General features: G+C 44.2%; 1 protein-coding gene across 1 annotated transcript in view; it reads left to right on the plus strand.

Moving 5' to 3' along the window:
• The first annotated feature begins 146 nt into the window (after window positions 1–146).
• jak2a (Janus kinase 2a) overlaps window positions 147–18,644 on the plus strand; it is a 56,598-nt gene continuing 38,100 nt past the window's right edge. The window contains exons 1-3 of the mRNA XM_063210760.1: window positions 147–862; window positions 15,290–15,586; window positions 17,302–17,425. Of these exons, the coding sequence (XP_063066830.1) occupies window positions 15,295–15,586; window positions 17,302–17,425 (416 nt within the window). The 5' untranslated portion in view covers window positions 147–862; window positions 15,290–15,294. The remainder of the gene's footprint in view (window positions 863–15,289; window positions 15,587–17,301; window positions 17,426–18,644) is intronic.

The raw sequence follows: 18,644 nt of genomic DNA on the forward strand, positions 1-18,644 counted from the left end.
GGATGTGTGATTCAATAGATTTAATGGGATCTGTTTCCATATGAATTCATAATGTTGAGCGTTCATCAACTGCTTCACCATTTGAGCTGTCAGGGTTAAAACTTCTTTTGCCGAAGTCCCCGCCCCCTTACATCTCCGCTGTGTTCACCTGCCTGTGGGCTAAATTACGTAGCTAACGTTAGCAATAACTAGATCCTAGCCCATGTTGCGCTTCTGTCTTTAGACATGCTACCTAGTTAGCTTGGAAATCCACGGCAGCCACAAGCGAAAGTTGGCGAGGTTTATTGACTAGGTTACAACAGTTGTCACTCCACAAATGTCATCCGTCTTTGAGGCCTGTGGTCGCACGTGACAGTAATGTGTGCTGCTGCTCGCTAGCCAGTTGTTTTCTTCCTCCTTGTGAGGCCAGCTAACGATTGTTTTGCAGAGAGACAGATGACACTTTCTGAACAGCACGGATGGACGTTAGTTGACATGTTTGTCATGTTAGTTAACGGATCAACGCTAAACTACAGACATACCTCAGGGAGGTAATTTTAGTCAGTCGTTTCAGCAATCGATGGACAACTATTCCACAAGTACACGAGTAGAACTAGTTATTTAGACAGCTAAACGGATCATGTAAGTTATTTTGCGTCATTCGCGTTAGCTAATTGGACAGCTAGCTAAGTCGCTGTAGCTAACGGGCTGAATAATGTGTTAAATAATAACAACACGGTTATTACGACTCATGTGGCATGCACTAAAGGATGCAGGATGTTGGAAACATTACGAATAATCCACTGTTAATGTGATATCGTTCCCTATTATCGGATTTACGTGTCACTGGAGTTCACGCCCAAGGATCCAAGAGGCAGTAGAAGTAAGTCACTTTGCTAACTTATCTTGCCACAACGCCACAGGCGAGGCATAGATCATGGCTCCTGTCACTCACCAATGAAAACCGCCGTTAATTGCTAGTTGTCTCATTTTTTGGGGCTTTGTGTATGTTGTGCAATATACTATATGGTTGGTTTGTTAGTATAAAAACTGTGTAACTGTATACTGTATTTACCTTTGCTATTCTGCTGCCTCAAACGTTAAAGGGCAGTGCTTCTGGTGCAAAGCAAGGATCATGCAACAGCTAGAGGTGTAGAACTAGTTTTCAGACTATCTGGTCAAATAACTACTGCATCTACATCAAACTTTGCCAAAAGTCAGTGTTGTCAATGTTGGTACTAAATTTAATCGGAACCTCAATGTCTCTTTGCCATTGACAACTTTGGACACGGACTGGGTGAGTGGCATGCCTAGGTTTATGCGAAGCTTTTCTCCCTCATTTGCGTGTAGAAAATGATGAAGATATGCCCCAACTATTATGCAGGCTACTGCCCACTGCGTTCTAAAACTTCCACTGAATGTGAGATGTGAGTCAGTGCACCCTAACAGGCCAGGACGGAAACCACACCTGCTATCGTGATCTGATGTCAACACAGAAATGTTCATTTGCCTTCTTGATGTGTCTATTGCACTGTTTACAGTCAGAAAACCTGGCCGCAAATCAGTGATTGCATTTACTGTACCATCAACTTGGGTTGACATTTTAGTTTTATGAAAATTAAAGATTGATAGTTGACCTCAAGCCCAAAAGTGACTTGCAGTCGTCCAATATACAGTACTTCTAACTTAAGTAGTGTGGCCCTGTATGGTTCTTATAAGTGCTATTGCATTCTGCATTAGTTGCTGACAAACTCATTGTGTACCCCACCTCCTACACACAGCACAGCAGAAGTACTGAAGCTGTTTTGCTGGCTCAGGTTGTACAGGGTGGAAATTCCCCAATCTCCAGGTTCCACACTAGTTACAGCTGACCGTTGAAATAGCCCACGAAGCATGAAATTGGCAACCCAAGAAGACAGTGCAGTTGTAGTTGCAGGGTCGGATTATCCATAAGGGCCAGTGGCACAGTGCTCAGGGCAGGGGCACCAACCATTCACAGCCACTTAGGGGTCACTACTACTGTACTTGACACAAACTTTAGACATATTGTTCATAAAGGGGCACCACCACAGTGTCTTAAAGTGGTATGCCTCTATTTTGGGGCTTATTACAGTTAAAGAGACACTATGCAACTTTTTCATAGTCATGACATGGCTTGGTACTCAAGATTTTGCTTGACTGACCCGTGATGGGGAAAATGGCAATATTTCCATCACCGCCTAGTGCTCCTGCTCCGAAACAGCACTTGCAGTTTTGCCTGGCGGCGCCGCGCCTTTTGTTGTTGTGCAATTTGTGGCCGCTAGGGGCGTCTAGATTTCTATGCTGTATGAGCGGAGCGAGACCTATTCCTTCGTTTGCTAAGCAGCAGCCAAGGAGGTCTACATAAGGCAGCAGCTTGCTGAAAGCTGGCTACTGGCTACTGGCTAGCTGATAGTAAAATATCACGCTGGCATGCAGTGAAAACAACGAATGGGACTGCAAATAAATCACGAGATAATTGAGATGAAAGGTTTGGACAGCCAAATAAATAGCTTGTGTGTACATTGGAAAAGGGCTTCAAACCGGAGATAGCCGAACGCCAAAAGATGGGGATTTTATCATTAATTCACTACACTGGGATGTATGCATTAGCATTCTCAAAACCCACGCCACCTCGTTTAGTTTACAAAGATACACAATTGTATACGAGTTGAAATCTGATGTCGCACATTTTATTTGATGCCAAAGGACACAATCAGTCGAGCGAGGCTAAAAATATATGTTGTTGCCGATCAAGAGGAGACGAAACGTGATCTCTAGTCGGCATATGGATGTCCACTTTCACTTTCAACACCACAGGAGATAAAACCGCGTCTTGTCACCTCGACTTCGAAATCATTATGACAACAAAATAGCCGTTTGTTTCCTCGTTCTTCTAATGTAGGCTACAGGTACTATATAGTTACTGGAAATGTGAAATAAAGACGGGGATATCTGCCGAGAACAAGTGGATCAAATAATATCCATCTGAGGGAAGTGCAAACATGATTGCAGTTGTGTGGAGTGAATTACGAAGCAGCACTCATAAGCAAGGGGGGGAATCTCACATATGATAAAGCCCCTTAGAAGTGGAGAGAACTGAATGCAAGGAAGGGAATCTGGTTAATTACAGAAGACGACGAAATTTAATTCGCACATAATCTCGAAGCCAATGTCTGTCTAATTTAGTTCAATGCACATTTTCGGCAGAACCACTAGAGGCCGCTATAAAGTTGTTTATATCTATGTGTTTATGTCAAAGTTGCATAGGATCGCTTTAAAATCGTTGGGCAGGGTTTATAAAGGTGGTAAAGTGTCTTATTTTTCATGTTAAGCGTTGTCTTGCTTTAAGACAAGTTAAAAGAGGGAATATGTCGCTAAGCTAGTGAAAGTCAATGTATCCACGTAGCATGCTACAAGGCTACACGGATACATTGACTTTCGCTAGCTTAGCGACATATTCCCTCTTTTAACTTGTCTTAAAGCAAGACAGACAAATAAGACACTTTATCACCTTTATAAACCCCAGCCAACGATTTTAACTGTAATAAGCCCCAAAATAGTGGCATACCCCTTTAATGTGGTCCTGGTCTAGTGAAGGGCGTACATTGCACATCCAACTTCAGCAGGTGTCAAGAAGGCCAAGGGCAAGGACTGAAGAAGGTCTTTGAGGGAATTAAATAAATTAAGGGAAAAAAGGCAGGGCGCCAAGGCACTCTTCTTAGATAAAACCGCTTTATTAACAAGGCTAGTTCATGTTTGAACTTAAATAATTAAAAATACTGCCACTGCCAACATGTTTCGGCTCGCTACAGGGCCTTCCTTTTTGTTGGCAGTGGCAGTATTTTTAATTATTTAAGTTCAAACACGAACTAGCCTTGTTAATAAAGCGGTTTTATCTAAGAAGAGTGCCTTGGCGTCCTGCCTTTTTTTGATATTTTCTACGTCTCGGCCAAAGAGCACCTTCAAACCACCACCAGTTTTACCACTTGAACGCCACAGCCCTCCAGCCCTTTACTTTTTTAAATAAAGTAAGTATTTGAGATGAGAAGCAGTGTGCAAATCTTAGATATGCAACAAGCAAAGACATACTAACATGCTTAATAAACTTTAAAAAAAAAGCAGCTTAATTTGGACTTGCACCTCACCCGGTACAGATGAGCATCTGAGTAACATTGTTTACACAGTCTCCTGAGTGCTTCAAGCCCTTTAGTGTCTTCTAATGCTTAATGAACTGTTTTGGATTGTGACCATTGCTTTAAATGCCCCCTATGAGGATTGGCAGAAGTGAAATCTGCAATGCTGGTGGTTTGATATTGTGTTTATGTTCATATCTCTTGTAATTAACTACCGTAGATTTGCACACAGTTAAACATTGCAAGCCATTTCAACGTAAAAAGGTAATTTGCCCTGCTGCCTTAAGTTTGTAAGTTAACTTGTAAATTATGTTTACCTGGCTGTAATATTGTACAGTGTAGATGAGCCAAGAACACAATAACCTAAAACATGCAAGGAAGGAAAGTAGGCCCATTCTAGCCTGACCATGCGTCACCATGCGTCACACGTACTTTCAGTTTCATAATTTCTTGAATTTGACCATTCCAGACCCTCAGAGCAAATGAAACTAGGTTGAGTGTGTGGTACAGCCAAGCCAGTGTAACAGAGGCCAACTAGCAGAGTGTGGCGTGGAACATTAGTAAACCTCCCTCCCGAAGCCTCATACAGTATCAGTAGCGCAGAGCTTATCGGACTGGTCCTTCAGCTCAGCGGTATCGTGCTATGCCTCCCATGCCCATACTGAAGCGCATTATAGAAGGTAGCAGGTTCGAGCCCTAAGTGGTGGACAGTGCGAAGGAACACCTCTAGGCTTAAGGGCAGTCATGGGTAAGCGGCTAGGGCGTCAGACTTGTAGCCCTAAGGTTGCTGGTTCGACTCCCGACCTACCAGGTTGGTAGGGGGAGTAATTAACCAGTGATCTCCCTCATCTTCCTCCATGACTGAGGTACTCTGAGCATGGTACCGTCCTGCCACACTGCTCCCTTGGGGCGCCATTGCACGGGTGAGGCATAAATGCAATTTCGTTGTGTGCAGTGTGCAGTGAACACTTGTGTGCTGTGGAGTGCTGTGTCACAATGACAATGGGAGTTGGAGTTTCCCAGGTGGGCTTTCACTTTGCTTTCACTTATTCCACTGCTGCAGCTCGAGCTTACCCCTACAAACTCCATAGTCCACGCAAATGGGTCAAAGACGTCCAACATGTCCTTCAGTGCAAGGGATACTTTTCAAAAAATTGTTTTGAAATTTCATGTTTTTCACAGTTACAGTAAGCAAAAGCATCTGTTAGCACTGAAGGACAGTGTCATGTTGGACGTCTTTGACCCAAATGTGTTGGCATGGGGACAGACCGCCGCCCCCATGGTATTGTTTGTAGTGCACAGAGACCTCATTTGAGGCTGAACAGATGCAGTGAGATTATACAAATAATTACATCGAATAAATCAATGCCCAAATGCAACCCGAAAGGTAACTTAAAAACAACGGAACAGTTCTTCTGGAAAGGATAACCTGGTGCACCCTGTCAGGCAAATGTTAAAAAAAAATGCAAGTTGGTGTGGCGCAGATAGATGCGCATCTTCCCCAGAGTCCACTGAAAAATGTTTTGGCCCCACCGTGGCTCTACTGGTTGGGCACTACCTTACTACACCGGCGACCTGGGTTCGATTCCGGCCTGGGGCATTTGCCGAACCTTCCCCATCTCTATCTCCCCACTCGTTTCCTGTCCAATCTCTCACTAGTGTCCCATCATAAACAAACTAATAAAACACCCAAACATATATATTTTTACATAAAGAGTCCGCTGGAACAGGATTCATGGTATGATGAGTACTAGGGCTGTAACGATACACTCAACTCACGATTCGGTTTGAATAACGATTTCTTACCTACAGTTCGATACACCCACGATTTCACATTAGCCAATGTTCTAAAATAAAATTATGAATAAAACTATGGTAGATTGTAGGTAGAATAGGTTATAAGAGGCTACTAATGATTTCAAAAAGTTGAGATATAATAATGATGATGATTTTAAGCTTGGAAGCACAATCAATCACTTAAGCAATATGACACGAGTGGGAGTGAGGTTGTTCTGGGACACCCTCACGGGTGTGATTCGCCGCAGGCACGAAGCCGCAGGCTGAGTGCCGTAGGTAATTACACCCGTGAGGGTGTCCCAGAACAACCTCACGACCAGGAGTGTTATATTGCTTTTATACAATAGCTCCTTTGCCAACACAATTAGTTCATTGACAGTGATGTTAAATTATATTCATTATTTTATTTGATTGTGTATTTGCTTGTTCCTCCGCTCCGAAAAATAGTTCCAGTTATTGTCTTTGGTTGCTGCGCAACGCGCACCACGGCGCTGCCTGCCTATTTGTAGACGTTGATCTGAACGTTCCCTGCAATTGTGCAGCCGCTGAGAAAGGGCCCTGGCTGGCAGTCTGAAACAGGTGGTCGGGTGAAACAGGTGGATTGCTGCTGCTGATCTAATTTTGCTGACGTTATTTGCTGATGGTCTCCAGTTTGGTGATGGTCTCCAAGTACATGGCTCCACCGCTTCCTGCTCTCCATAGAGGGGCGCCAATAGCTCACAAGAGAGCTCTCTGACCTACAAGAAAAAACATATGCCATAGCAAGACATTAAACAAACAAACAAAATTAATTAATAAATAGTTGTGTAATGGGTGCCTAATCTGGATGATGTTGCGCTTACCTATGCCCACTCACTGCCATGATCTCCCTTGCCGCGAGTCCTGCGTCTGACAGCTTCTGGATGGCCGTGGCTCTTAAGCTGTGGTTGGTGTAGCGCACCTTCGTCCCGGCATCCAAACTCAAACGTGGGAGCATCTGGCTCAGTTGATTTATCCCAACTGGGACAGTGGTGTACCAAACATCGTCTGTGGGAGATACATGCCGCCTAGGATGAAGGTAAAGCGCTTTCCCATCTGCCGGGATCTTCTGCAGGTATTTCGTGAGGGAGGCCACTGGGCAGAGGGGATTACCGGGCTCCTCATACATTGCTCCTCTGTTGTTCTCTCTGGTCCTCTCCATCGGATTTTTGTGATTTTTCGTTTCTTCATTAAACGTCATGGTGTAGGCCTAGTACTGGCAGCCATTTTCGTCTCTTGCCAGCGTAAATGAGTCAGGTTTCAGCTGCCTATTGCCCTCGCAGCCTCTTCGCCCGAAATGTAGCTGGATATCAAACCACACCTTCTGTAATAAACTTTTAGGGTTGCTTGGCTGCAGGGCTGTGCTGGTTTTCAGTATGAGAAGGTCTTCATTTGAGATGGGTGGGTGATGTGTCGTTTTGTCTCTTCCAGCTCTCCTGATTTGTTTGAGGACACCTTTGAACACATTATTAGCCGCTGCGAACTCAGTGTCCAGCATTATATTAATATTGCGGCTAAGGGGAGGCTCGTTGAGATGGCGATTGAGCCCTGCCCGCAGCCCAGCATAGCTGCTAATGCCATACATTTCCCCTTTCACTGTTCTTATCGAACCATAAAATTCTCTAAGCATATGGCCTAATTCATATGGCCTGATATTGTTTTGAGATCCGCTGTATACTTGCGCTCTTGCAGCCAACTTGTAAAGCACTTCACTGCCCACGAAGTTTGTTTAACGGTATTCCCTTCGTGTCGGCTCTTTTCTATGGAGTCCAATTCTTGCTGGGTTAATTTGACAGCTCTTGTTGCGATGTTCGGCGTAACCTCCATGTTTGCCCTTTCCTCCCTCTCCTCCTCATCTGATTCATACTTCAGATCGAAATTAATGATAAACTCGTCCATAGCTATTCTTTTTTTCTTCTCCAGGCTACCTGTCTACTTCCTCGATTACTTCTCGCTTGTTTATGTATGTATTTTGTGGAATGATGGAATGGAATGTTGGTGTAACGGTTACTTTGTATCTTTGGTCGCGGAGTGATTATTAGATGTGAAGAGTCATTCATAGAGTGTTGGAGGATACCCTCACTCCTAGTGACGTGTAGAACGCCTCTTGTCCAATCAGAAATTGTTAAATAATTCGACCGGATCTAACTGTTGTATAATTCATATCATGTGATAGTTTTCTGGACAAAACTTTGAAAGGATGTATCACGATATTGCCTCCTTGTATCACGATACAGTATTGTGACTCTGTGTATCACGATTTCTCGGTTCGATACAATATCGTTACAACCCTAATGAGTACTGTGAGGAGTCCCACATCAGGATAATTGCAATATCGATCACTGTTTCACACAATCGTGTCTCAGCTACATTCACACACCAGTTTCGAAAGCTGCCATGCAAAATGCACCATTGAGCACCCCGACCAGAGAATCGTATATGAGAGTGAGATAAGGCAGGCGGGTTCTTTTCCGGTATCCACCTTACGTGGGGTGAACGCCCCTTTAGGAGACCTTCAATTAGGAGACCTTCAGAGTCTTGAGGTAGAGAAGAAATGGAGTTCCCTTAGTGCTGTAGATGGTGGTAGCGCACGTCTTGTGCAAACACCACGAAAAGAGAAGAAGGAGGGACGACGCCCCCTTAGGAGACCAAATTTTGAGCACACACTTTTGCATTGAGTGGGCATGTTTCGATTCCTCTTTATTATATATCCAACCTCTTTGCCCCGATAGCAGGATGGATGCTTGTTTGCTCAAGTACTGTACCTTTCGACCCAGCGAGAAGTGGGAAGAGGACCGACCTAAATGATAGAAGTCTGCAACACTGTTAACAGTGTTGCAGACTTCTATCATTTACTTCAGTTACTTTATTTTGTCCAGCACCTGTACCACTGATGTGCGCACATTTTCTACCTTCTTAATAGGACCGACCTGCCATCAAATATTCTAGAGCTCTAGAATCTTCTACCACCCATTTGGTTGCCCGGCGGCAACTCTTCTACCTGCTGGCCTGAAGCCACTGTCACCCTGTGAAAAAGCATTGGGCTGGTGCATGGTGTAAACATTTGTTGACATAGACATTGTACCTTATCCCAGGATGAGAAAACTTGACCACGTCAATCACGTCAAAGCTTAGCCTCTGTAAACTATCACTATGACTATGACTATTAGCTTGCCCACGCTGAGGAGAAGTCACAAATGAATCCACATAAGGCGAGTCCAGGTGACGGGAGATCTCGCTTGTAGGGGTGTGTTCAAAATATGGATACATCGCCACGGGCCTCTTCGCGATACACATATCATATTACAGCAGTCAGTATCAATATTTTATTTGATAAAATAAATGGACTTTTCAGTACTTCACAAAAACTGGCATTCGTGATTTGTATCACATCATGAACAGAAGGCCTACAGTTTTGTGAAGGCCGTGTTTTACGTTCACTACAGTGTAAGTTTAGCTGTTGCTCTATAAAAACAAGTAATATTTGGACATACATTTGTCTGTTTTCTTAAAAATGTTTTCTAAAAAAACAGAAAACAAAATAAATAAATAAAAAAGATGTAGGACTAAAATATTGTGATTCGGATCACCGTATTGGGATGCACATGTATCGCGATACGTATCGTGAGTGACCCCTGTATCCGGATGTGTATCGTATTGCGAGGTGGTTGGCAATACCCAGCCTTAGTTGCTTGGTAGGAGTACTACACAGATATTGTGTTGCGCGAGAGCCCTTGTAGTTGTAGGCCACTTCTGTGGTAGAGGACCCATGTCAACAAGGAAGCCTGCAGCATGTCATCAAAACAGCTCTTCAGAAGAACATAGGACTGTGCTGTTAGGATTGTATGTGTGTGCTGAATATTTTCTGCAAATCATTTTTGTTCCTCACTGGCATAGAGTTTAACCCAGGGGTTCCCAAAACTTAAAGGGACACTGTGCAGGAAATGGTAAAAAAAGGTACTGCAACTATGCTGCTCATTGAAACTTGGCTGCCTATTGCCAAATTTGATCTTTACATGAAAGTTTACTAAGTAATAAACAAATATGTTCTAGTATGGTCCAAGTACAGTCATTTTTGCAGCTAAAAATGGCTATTTTTGGAAATTCAAAATGGCGGACCATGGAGAAGATCCCCCTTTTCCTGTATGAAAAGTGCAATTTTTCCAGTCATAATGAATACTTAGAATTTGATGCTGGTGGTAAGTATTAGTGAAAAAGGTAACATTAGTGAATGGACAGCATGAATTCTGGAAATAAACAACAAAAAAATCTCACACAGTGTCCCTTTAACCATGACATCATGGCCCTCCATACACCGGCCAAGGCCCCCCTTAACATGGGTCATGTCGCTCTATTTTTTCTGTGCACTGCAGTTCCTTTCACAACCATAGTCTACTACTGTACACCTTATTAGTTATTTTGCTTCGCTATACTTTCCCTTCTAACTTGCTGTGCCCCCCCCCAGCACCCTCTCGCGACCCCCACTTTGAAAACCACCGGTTTAACCAACCTGACAATGTACAGCAGTTTTTGGAAAGCACACAAAGGAAGCCATGAGGAAGGTCTGTAGACTGAAAGCTTGGCCTATTATTAAAAATGTAAGTGTGCAGACATTTTCCTTTCAATTTTACAGTTTTTGTTTATGTTTGGCACCTTTTAATCGAGAGTGCGGCGTGATCCGGTTAAACATGGAAAGCACACAAAGAAATGGATTGGGGTGACAGAGACCAAGAAGAATTCGTCCACCTTTCTCTTGCTGTATTTCCTTCTGTGTAATACAGCGTCACATTAGGAGTTCTTGCAGTATGTTGTTTTCCAGCGCCATAGCCTCTTTGAATATCACAGACTGTCTGATTGATTATAGTGTGAAAAACTGTCTGGCAAAAATAGCATCAAATGAATTGCAAACGAGTCATTTCCCCCAAAGCTAGCCTGCGTTTCTACTTCTTTGGTGTTGGAGTCATTGCTGAGATACTGTGATTCAGGGTGTATGCCTTCTGAATGAGTGAGGTTTTCTCAGTGTGAAGGCTTTTTGTGTTTGTATGATGCCTGTGGGCTCAAACATTGTCATTAGCTGTAATATTTATTTGAGTATTATATTTAATTGACCATTGGATGGTTAATGAAACTGTAAAAAGCCTAATTTGGCAGAAGGGATATTTGTGAAAATGTGGCTTGGCGGCGAAAGTGTAAGTGTGTGTGTTTGTGTGTGTATTAGCGCCTTTTCTTTGTGATGCTGTGTACAGTGTGTATTGTGTGTGTGTCAGTGTGTCAGTGTGTTGTTTAGTGTTTTCAGTTGCCACCAGAGATATCTTTGCAGAGCCCTGTGCAGGCGTTTAGCGAGTGTTCTGGTGATGGTGATAACAGCGTCCCCGGCCGCCCCGCGGGTGCCAGATAGGCTCGCCTGCCTAGATACGCTGCCCGCTCGCCTGCCTAGATGATACGCTGCCCGCCAGTGTTGCCAGATGTGTCTGACCAAATTCCGCCCAAAAGCTTCTCAAAAACTGCCGAAATTGCGCTAAATTCCGCCCAAATTCAACAAATTACATTGACTTCTATGGGGCCAAAACGGCTGAAAAAAACGTCAAATGGCCAATTTTTCCGATTTTTACCCGCAGATGCTCATCCTAAGTAGGCCAATTGCGCGGGCACCCGCCCAATCTGGCAACACTGCTGCCCGCCCGCCTGCCTAGATGATACGCTGCCCGCCCGCCTGCCTAGATGATACGCTGCCCGCTCACTCGCTCTGAAATTAGAAAATGTCCATCAGTGGGGACGGGACACAGAGTGCGCTAAGCTTATTGGTGCACACAACACAACATGTTTTTGTCAAAACAATCCTGCACATGTGTGTGGCTGTGCGCTGCGTACAACTTTTCTGCAGGACGTGTGTGAATCATCCAGGGTGTTGTGCTGTAAAAGTCAAATGAGGTATGTTGCTCAAGCAACCCCGGCCTCTATTTTTTTGTCAAAACAATCCTGTGCTCTGCACATGTGTGTGGCTGTGCACTGGCTGCGTACAACGTTTCTGCAGGATATGTGTGTGTGACTGAATCCTCCGTCCTCACTTGCAGCGTGTTGTGTTGTAGAAGTCAAATGAGGTATGTTGCTCAAGCAACCCCACCGTCTATTTGTTTTTGGGGGGGGTCTTGAAGACATTTCCTCAGTGCTGGCCTAATGGCTGTCTCTCTGTTGCGCCGTGGTTCCCAAACCTTTTTTGAACAAACGCCCCCTTGACCTCATCATAAACCTGCCAATGACCCCTTTACCTCATCATAAGCCAGCCAACGCCCTCCCTCCTTAGTGTTCAAAAATGAAATGGACTAATGCCCCCCAATGGCAACTAAGCACTGTCCCCTCTCAGCTGTATCTGTCTTCTCAACGCCCCCCTGATGGCTGCCCAACGCCCCCTGGGGGGCTGTAGAGCCCCCGTTGAGAAACACTGCTGTAGCGCCTCATGTGGAAGAGGCCAGGGAGCGTGCATGGATGAAGTAGAGGAGAGGAGAGGAGAGGAGAGGAGAGGAGAGGAGAGGAGAGGAGAGGAGAGGAGAGGAGAGGGAGCGTGCATGGAGAAAGTAGAGCAGAGGAGAGGAGAGGAGAAGGAGCGTGCATGGAGGAAGTAGAGGAGAGGAGAGGAGAGGAGAGGAGAGGAGAGGAGAGGAGCGTGCATGGAGGAAGTAGAGCAGAGCAGAGCAGAGCAGTGGAGAGTTAAAGGAAGTCGGAGCCACTCAAAACAAAGACTTGTGCAGATACAAAATCTGGCACAGACTGGACTGCCATTAAAAAAAAACTTACTGTAAGTAAGTTGGACAAAGTGCTTCAAAACAAAACAGAAGACTGCCGTGCAGTTACTAATTCTGGCACAGCACAATACAGCTGTATGGCTTGGAGAGGAACGTGTTTGTAAAGAAATATGGCACAGCAGCACAGATATAAGTTGGGCACCATAAGGGAGGGCTTTTATGTACAATATTACAGACCAGCAATGCAGTGTTTCCCACAGAAATTTTGGAAACTATGGGGGCAGCCGGGGTTTATTTTGTCGGGGGGGGGGGGGGGGGGGGGGGGGGGGGGGGGGGGGGTGTCTTCTCACACGAGCCTTTTTTTTTGGGGGGGGGGGGGGGGGGGGGGGGGGGGGGGGGGGGTGGGGGGGGGGTTTAGGTAATTCTTGCAGCGTAAATGCAAAACGGCAAAACAATGACTACAGTATGACATTGGCGCATGGAGAAACTGTAGGCCTGGGCCTATATTTCAGCCATTTATATTTTGAGAAATAAGGCTACATAAGATTTTACCCATGACTTGTATAATAGTAGTACATTGTCATTGTCAAAAAATGCAGTACAGTGAATAATTTCAGTGAATAATTTCTGTTTACAACACAGTTTTCATTCGTCCCTCATGCAGGGGTCTGGGAAACAATAATAAAAACAAAATAGGAGCAGAGATAAGAATTTAAGAGCACTGTGAAATTTGTTAACGCATAGACCAAAAAGGGTCTTAGAGGGTAGGCTATGCCTTTTTCCCCCACACAATATCTGTAGGCGTACACATTCTACATGAGGGGGTGCTGGTCACAGGGCCAGTGTTTTTTCCAAATTCCTCCCATTAAAAGTGCTGAACAACATATTACACATTTATGTCTATATTCACATTCATTACACATTAATTTCTATATGCAGCCCGATGTCTCCTCTGCTGTGTCAATGAAGGTCTGTCACCAAACTCATTACAACTGTAAAACAAAGCCTAGGGAGTGTTAGTAACTCATCCCAACTGTCCCTTCTCTGAAGGTTTTTTTTTAATATTGCTCCCAAACCCAAGTAAACTACAACAACTTGACTAGGCTTTTGATCCCTGTGTTTCAAGCACTTGTGGTTTTCTCTCTATAGCAGGGGTTGCCCAACCTTTTTTTAACCAAGATCTACTTTTGAAGTTGATGGTCTGCCGTGATCTACCAAGTCAAATTCAAGGATGTCAGTATGAAAATTAAGACCACCATTTATTAATCACCATTATTATGAACAAAATGTTTTCAGTAGGCTACTATGGCCGTATCTTTTCAGTGTGTTTTTAAAGTGTGTTGAATAGCCTATCTTTACAAAGCAATGCAGCACTGATATGCAGAGATAATTTCAGTCATACACAAGTCATAAACAACTGAAACAATTTCAAAATGATAAACATTTGGTATAAAAGGCACATAGGCCCTATTTCTAAAATATGATGAAGCATTATGATGGGTTGAGTGGTATAGGGTAGAAATTAAAAAGGGGTGAGAAATTGAGGATTTGTTATGGGTAAATAGTAGGCTACTATGAGAGAGAGAGAGAGAGAGAGAGAGAGAGAGAGAGAGAGAGAGAGAGAGAGAGAGAGAGAGCAATGAGAGAACTCATTGGATTGGTTAACACCCCTGTTAAGTGTGACTTCTTCTATGAAGGTTTTTTTTTTCAGCTCTCTGGGACAGTAGCACAGCAAAGGCTTTCTTATTGTGAGTTTGGCCAATCGTTTTGTCCACAACTGAAGCAAGAAACAGCACAAATTGAAGTGAATTCCATACATGTCAACAACTAACATTTCCCTTACACGCGGCACGCGATGTAAACGCAGTTAGCGATGATGCTGGCGACTAGCGATTTGGACGAAGATCCTCGCATACGGCGTGTCATAACGCATCGTTGCGCACATGTTTACTCACCCGATGTTACACGTGTGCACACATGAATCAACTGTAATACCCTTACGGTCACTTCCTACTTATCTAACCAATACAGAGTCTATAGGATGTATTTACTCCAGGAGGAAAATGCGAAGGAAATTCAAAATCGTAATTCAAATAGTTTTTAACAAAAACGGATATCGTTTTTTTTTTTTTTTTTTTTTTTAAAAAAAAAAAAAATTTTTTTTTTTTTTTTTTTTTTTTACATTTTCTTAAACTATGGCGGCCAAATTTAAACTATGGCGGGCCGCCATAGTTTCCTCAATGTATGGGAAACACTGCAATGTAAATAATAATCAATAAAAAGTCGGATAGACTTTGGATAGAAAGCGTCGGCTAAGTTTAATGTAATAATGTAATGTATTGATTATTAGTAACTCATTTGTTGACTTTCTGTTACCTCCCACCCCCTCCGCCTCCCTCCCCCTCCCCTCCTCCAGGTAAACATCTAAGAAATCTATATCAAAGCCTTGAGCAAGGCACCTAACTCCACATTTTTCCAGGGACTGTAACGAATGCTAAGTGTAATGTAATTTAATAATGTAAAGTAATGATTACAGTAACTTATTTGTTGATTTGTGCTTTCTGTTACCTCCCTCCCCCTCCCCCTCCCCTCCTCCAGGTTGAATGTGTTTACCCATGGGCTGTGTCGCCTTGACTGCTGCCATGGAGATGCCTACTCTTCCTCCTCACCAGAACGGCGACGTGCCGGCGGCTAAGCAGCGCAGCATCAGCACCAGCAGCAGCGTCAGCATCAGTAGCGGCACCACAGCGACGGCGACGGCGCTGCCAGCCCTGCCGGCCCTGCGCGTGCACCTGTACCACCAGGAGCGCACGGGCTGCGAGAACGTCGCCATCACCTTCCCCGCCGGGCAACACGTCGCCGAGGAGATCTGCATCAGCGCCGCCAAGGAGTGTGGTGCGTGGCATACCTACATGTAGATTGTGTCTGTGTGTCTTTGTGTGTGTGTGCGCGCGTCTGTGTGTGTGTGTGCGCGTCTGTGTGTGTGTGCGCGTCTGTGCGTGTGTGTGCGCGTCTGTACGTGTCTGTGCGTGTCTGTGCGTGTCTGTGCGTGTCTGTGCGTGTGTGTGCGTGTCTGTGTGCGCGTCTGTGTGTGTGCGCGTCTGTGTGTGCGCGCGTCTGTGTGCGTGTGTATGTGTCTGTGTGTGTCTATGTCTGTGTGTGTGTGTGTGTGTGTGTGTCTGTGCGTACTCTTAAGCTGATGGGGGGGGGGCTCCCCATACATTGCATGTATTGAGTGGGGGGGGGGGACCTTTCAGATGACTTTGTCTGGCTAAAGCTGTGTCCGTGCGTGCGTGTGTGTGCGTTTGCACTGCTGCTTTTGAGCGACGATGTGCAACATTTTGGTTGGTTTTCTTCTGTCTTCACTGTTGAATGTTTCTTACTCTAGACAAGACTTCTCAGCTCTGGGGTGCATTTCTCAAAAGAGACGTTGTTAGCCTGTTAGCAACTTCGGTAGTTGCCAATGGGAAAATGCATTGAAAACAACAAAGTAGCTAATGTAGTAAGCAACTTTGGTTTCGAGAAATCCACCCCTGACCTGGCACAGACCTGTTTGCATGTGTGGGTTTTTCCCCAACACACTAACTCGCCAGAGAAAGAACATTCACACATCTGTCCAGCAATGAGTCATTTTACCAGCTGCTTACCAACTTTAAGGAAGATGATTCATTTACTTTGAAAAATGTTGCACAGTGTTGCCTTAAAGGTGCAGCGTGTAAGATTGTGGCCAGCGTAGCTATTGCTGCTCATTGAAACTGTGCCGCTTATTGCCAAATTTGATCATTTCATGAATATTAATAAATAATATTTACTAGTATGACCAAAGGACGGTAAGTTTTGCAGCTAAAATTGCATATTTCTGGAAATTCTAACTCGGCAGACAAAGAACTTTCACACATTTATTCAGCAATGAATCATTTTACCAGCTGCTTACCAACCAAAGGAAGATGATTCATTAACTTTGAAATATGTTGCACAGTGTTGCCTTAAATGGACTTAAGCATTATGTTTTTCTTTTAGTGTTTCATATCTGCTCTACAATCACTGTCATATTAATATTTTATTGCAGCTGTCCTGACGAAGGATATTCCAAGAGCCTGGCAGAGTTGTTTGCAAATGGAATCATGATAAAAGTGAAAAAGTCAGCTTCATTTGGGATTTTTTTTTGCTCCCACTTTTTTATATTTTTTATGTAACGTTTTGGGTATAAAAACCCTGAAACGTTATGTAAAAAAATAAAGTGGGAGCAAAAAATTTTTTTGTTGCAGCAGACTTTTTCACTTTTATCTTGCAATTGCTCGGGGGAACCCCGGTTCAAATCCTGCCTTGGTCACTTCCCAAGGCGTCCCCATCTCCCATCTCTCTCCCACTAGTGTCTTGTCTCCATTGTCTCTGTCCTCTGCTGTCTGAATGCAGTAAAAACAGTGGCAGAGGCGTAACTACCGCATTTGGTATAGTGGAGTAACTGGTGTATAATGAACTATGTAACGTTGTGTATTGGTGAGGTAATTGCATCAGTAGGAGTGTTTCTACTTTGTACAACTCTATATGTAGGTATGTGATGTTCATGTGCCCCCCCCCCTAATGTAATGTCTACTGTCTCTCCTCAGGTGTGAACCCCATGTACTGCAACCTGTTTGGCCTGATGAGGGAGCGGGACAGGCTGTGGTTCCCCCCCAATCACGTCTTCAAGATGGACGACTCCGCCTCCGAGAAGCTTCTCTTCAGGATAAGGTAGCAGACTCGCCTTAATGGCCTAAAGACTTTTGCTTTTTTTATTGCAAGTTTGTTCACAAAGCATAGTTTTCTTCTGATCTCTTCTCGTTTCATCGAGAAGTTGTCTGGAGAAAATGAAAGTAAAAATAAAATCAAAATCTTACATGTATTGATCACGCCAAAAAAGCAAAGAAGACAGGGAAAAAAGAAAGAAAGATAAGAAAGTGGCCAATAGCCAGTGCTTGACCACCTCACTTAAGTCTTTCATTTATACGGTCAATAACCATCTCGTTAGTTCGCCCTCTAAGTGCTTGATGTACACAGTAAAGCATTTTTGGCATATGGTAGCTGTTCTCGGTCCCGGGATGCTCTCTAAAGGTCAGATTAGACTTCTGCAACTGCGCTCGTCAAAAGTCGCGTGGGAGTGGCCATGAACCAACATTGTATTCATGCATCTGCGAGTTCTGCGAGGTCCGAGGTCTCGTTGCGAGCCACATTTGATATTGCGTGATTACTTTCACTAGGGCCTAGTACATTTTAAGCACTGCGGTCATTATTAAGCCATGTTGCTTTCTATCCCGGTTAGGTATTTTCACACAAATTGCAAAGGCAATGCACTGGTATCATTGTAGAGTAAACTGGTCCACTTTGGAAAGACTAGGCAAGGGATGACTGGAGCACTCAGATACTTTTTAGTATTTTATTGTGGTGAAAACATAATGACTGACGTTTCGACGCTGTGTGCGTCTTCTTCAGAGTCAAACCATACTGACATGTCAGTATGGTTTGACTGTGAAGAAGACGCACACAGCTGGACGCACCAAGAAGGTTCGAGCGCAAGTGACTTCCCTTTTACTAGCACTGGTATCATTATTTGACATACCCAGTCTGTTTTCACGAGCAGAAAATACAAGCATGTAAAGACAGTTGATTCTGCCGACGTGTGTTTACATTCGGTGGAGGAAGCTACGGTAGTAAAACCGCAGGCATTGTGCCACAAGTGTTCAACTGATGCATTGTTTGTTACTTAGCTTGTAGCTTCGTGTATTTGCACACATTTACACACAAGGCATTAATATAGTTTTTAACAGAATACAGCTCTGCTCTCGCAAACTACTGGCATTGCGCTGCCACAACAACAGAACAAGGAAGTAGCGAGACGACCAATCATAGCGCATTTTTGTCTGCGCCCTCCGCGTCCGTCCGACGGATAGTTAGATTTTTTCCGAGGCACTCG

This window comes from Engraulis encrasicolus, chromosome 11 (assembly GCF_034702125.1).
Source record: "Engraulis encrasicolus isolate BLACKSEA-1 chromosome 11, IST_EnEncr_1.0, whole genome shotgun sequence".
Lineage (NCBI taxonomy): Eukaryota > Metazoa > Chordata > Actinopteri > Clupeiformes > Engraulidae > Engraulis > Engraulis encrasicolus.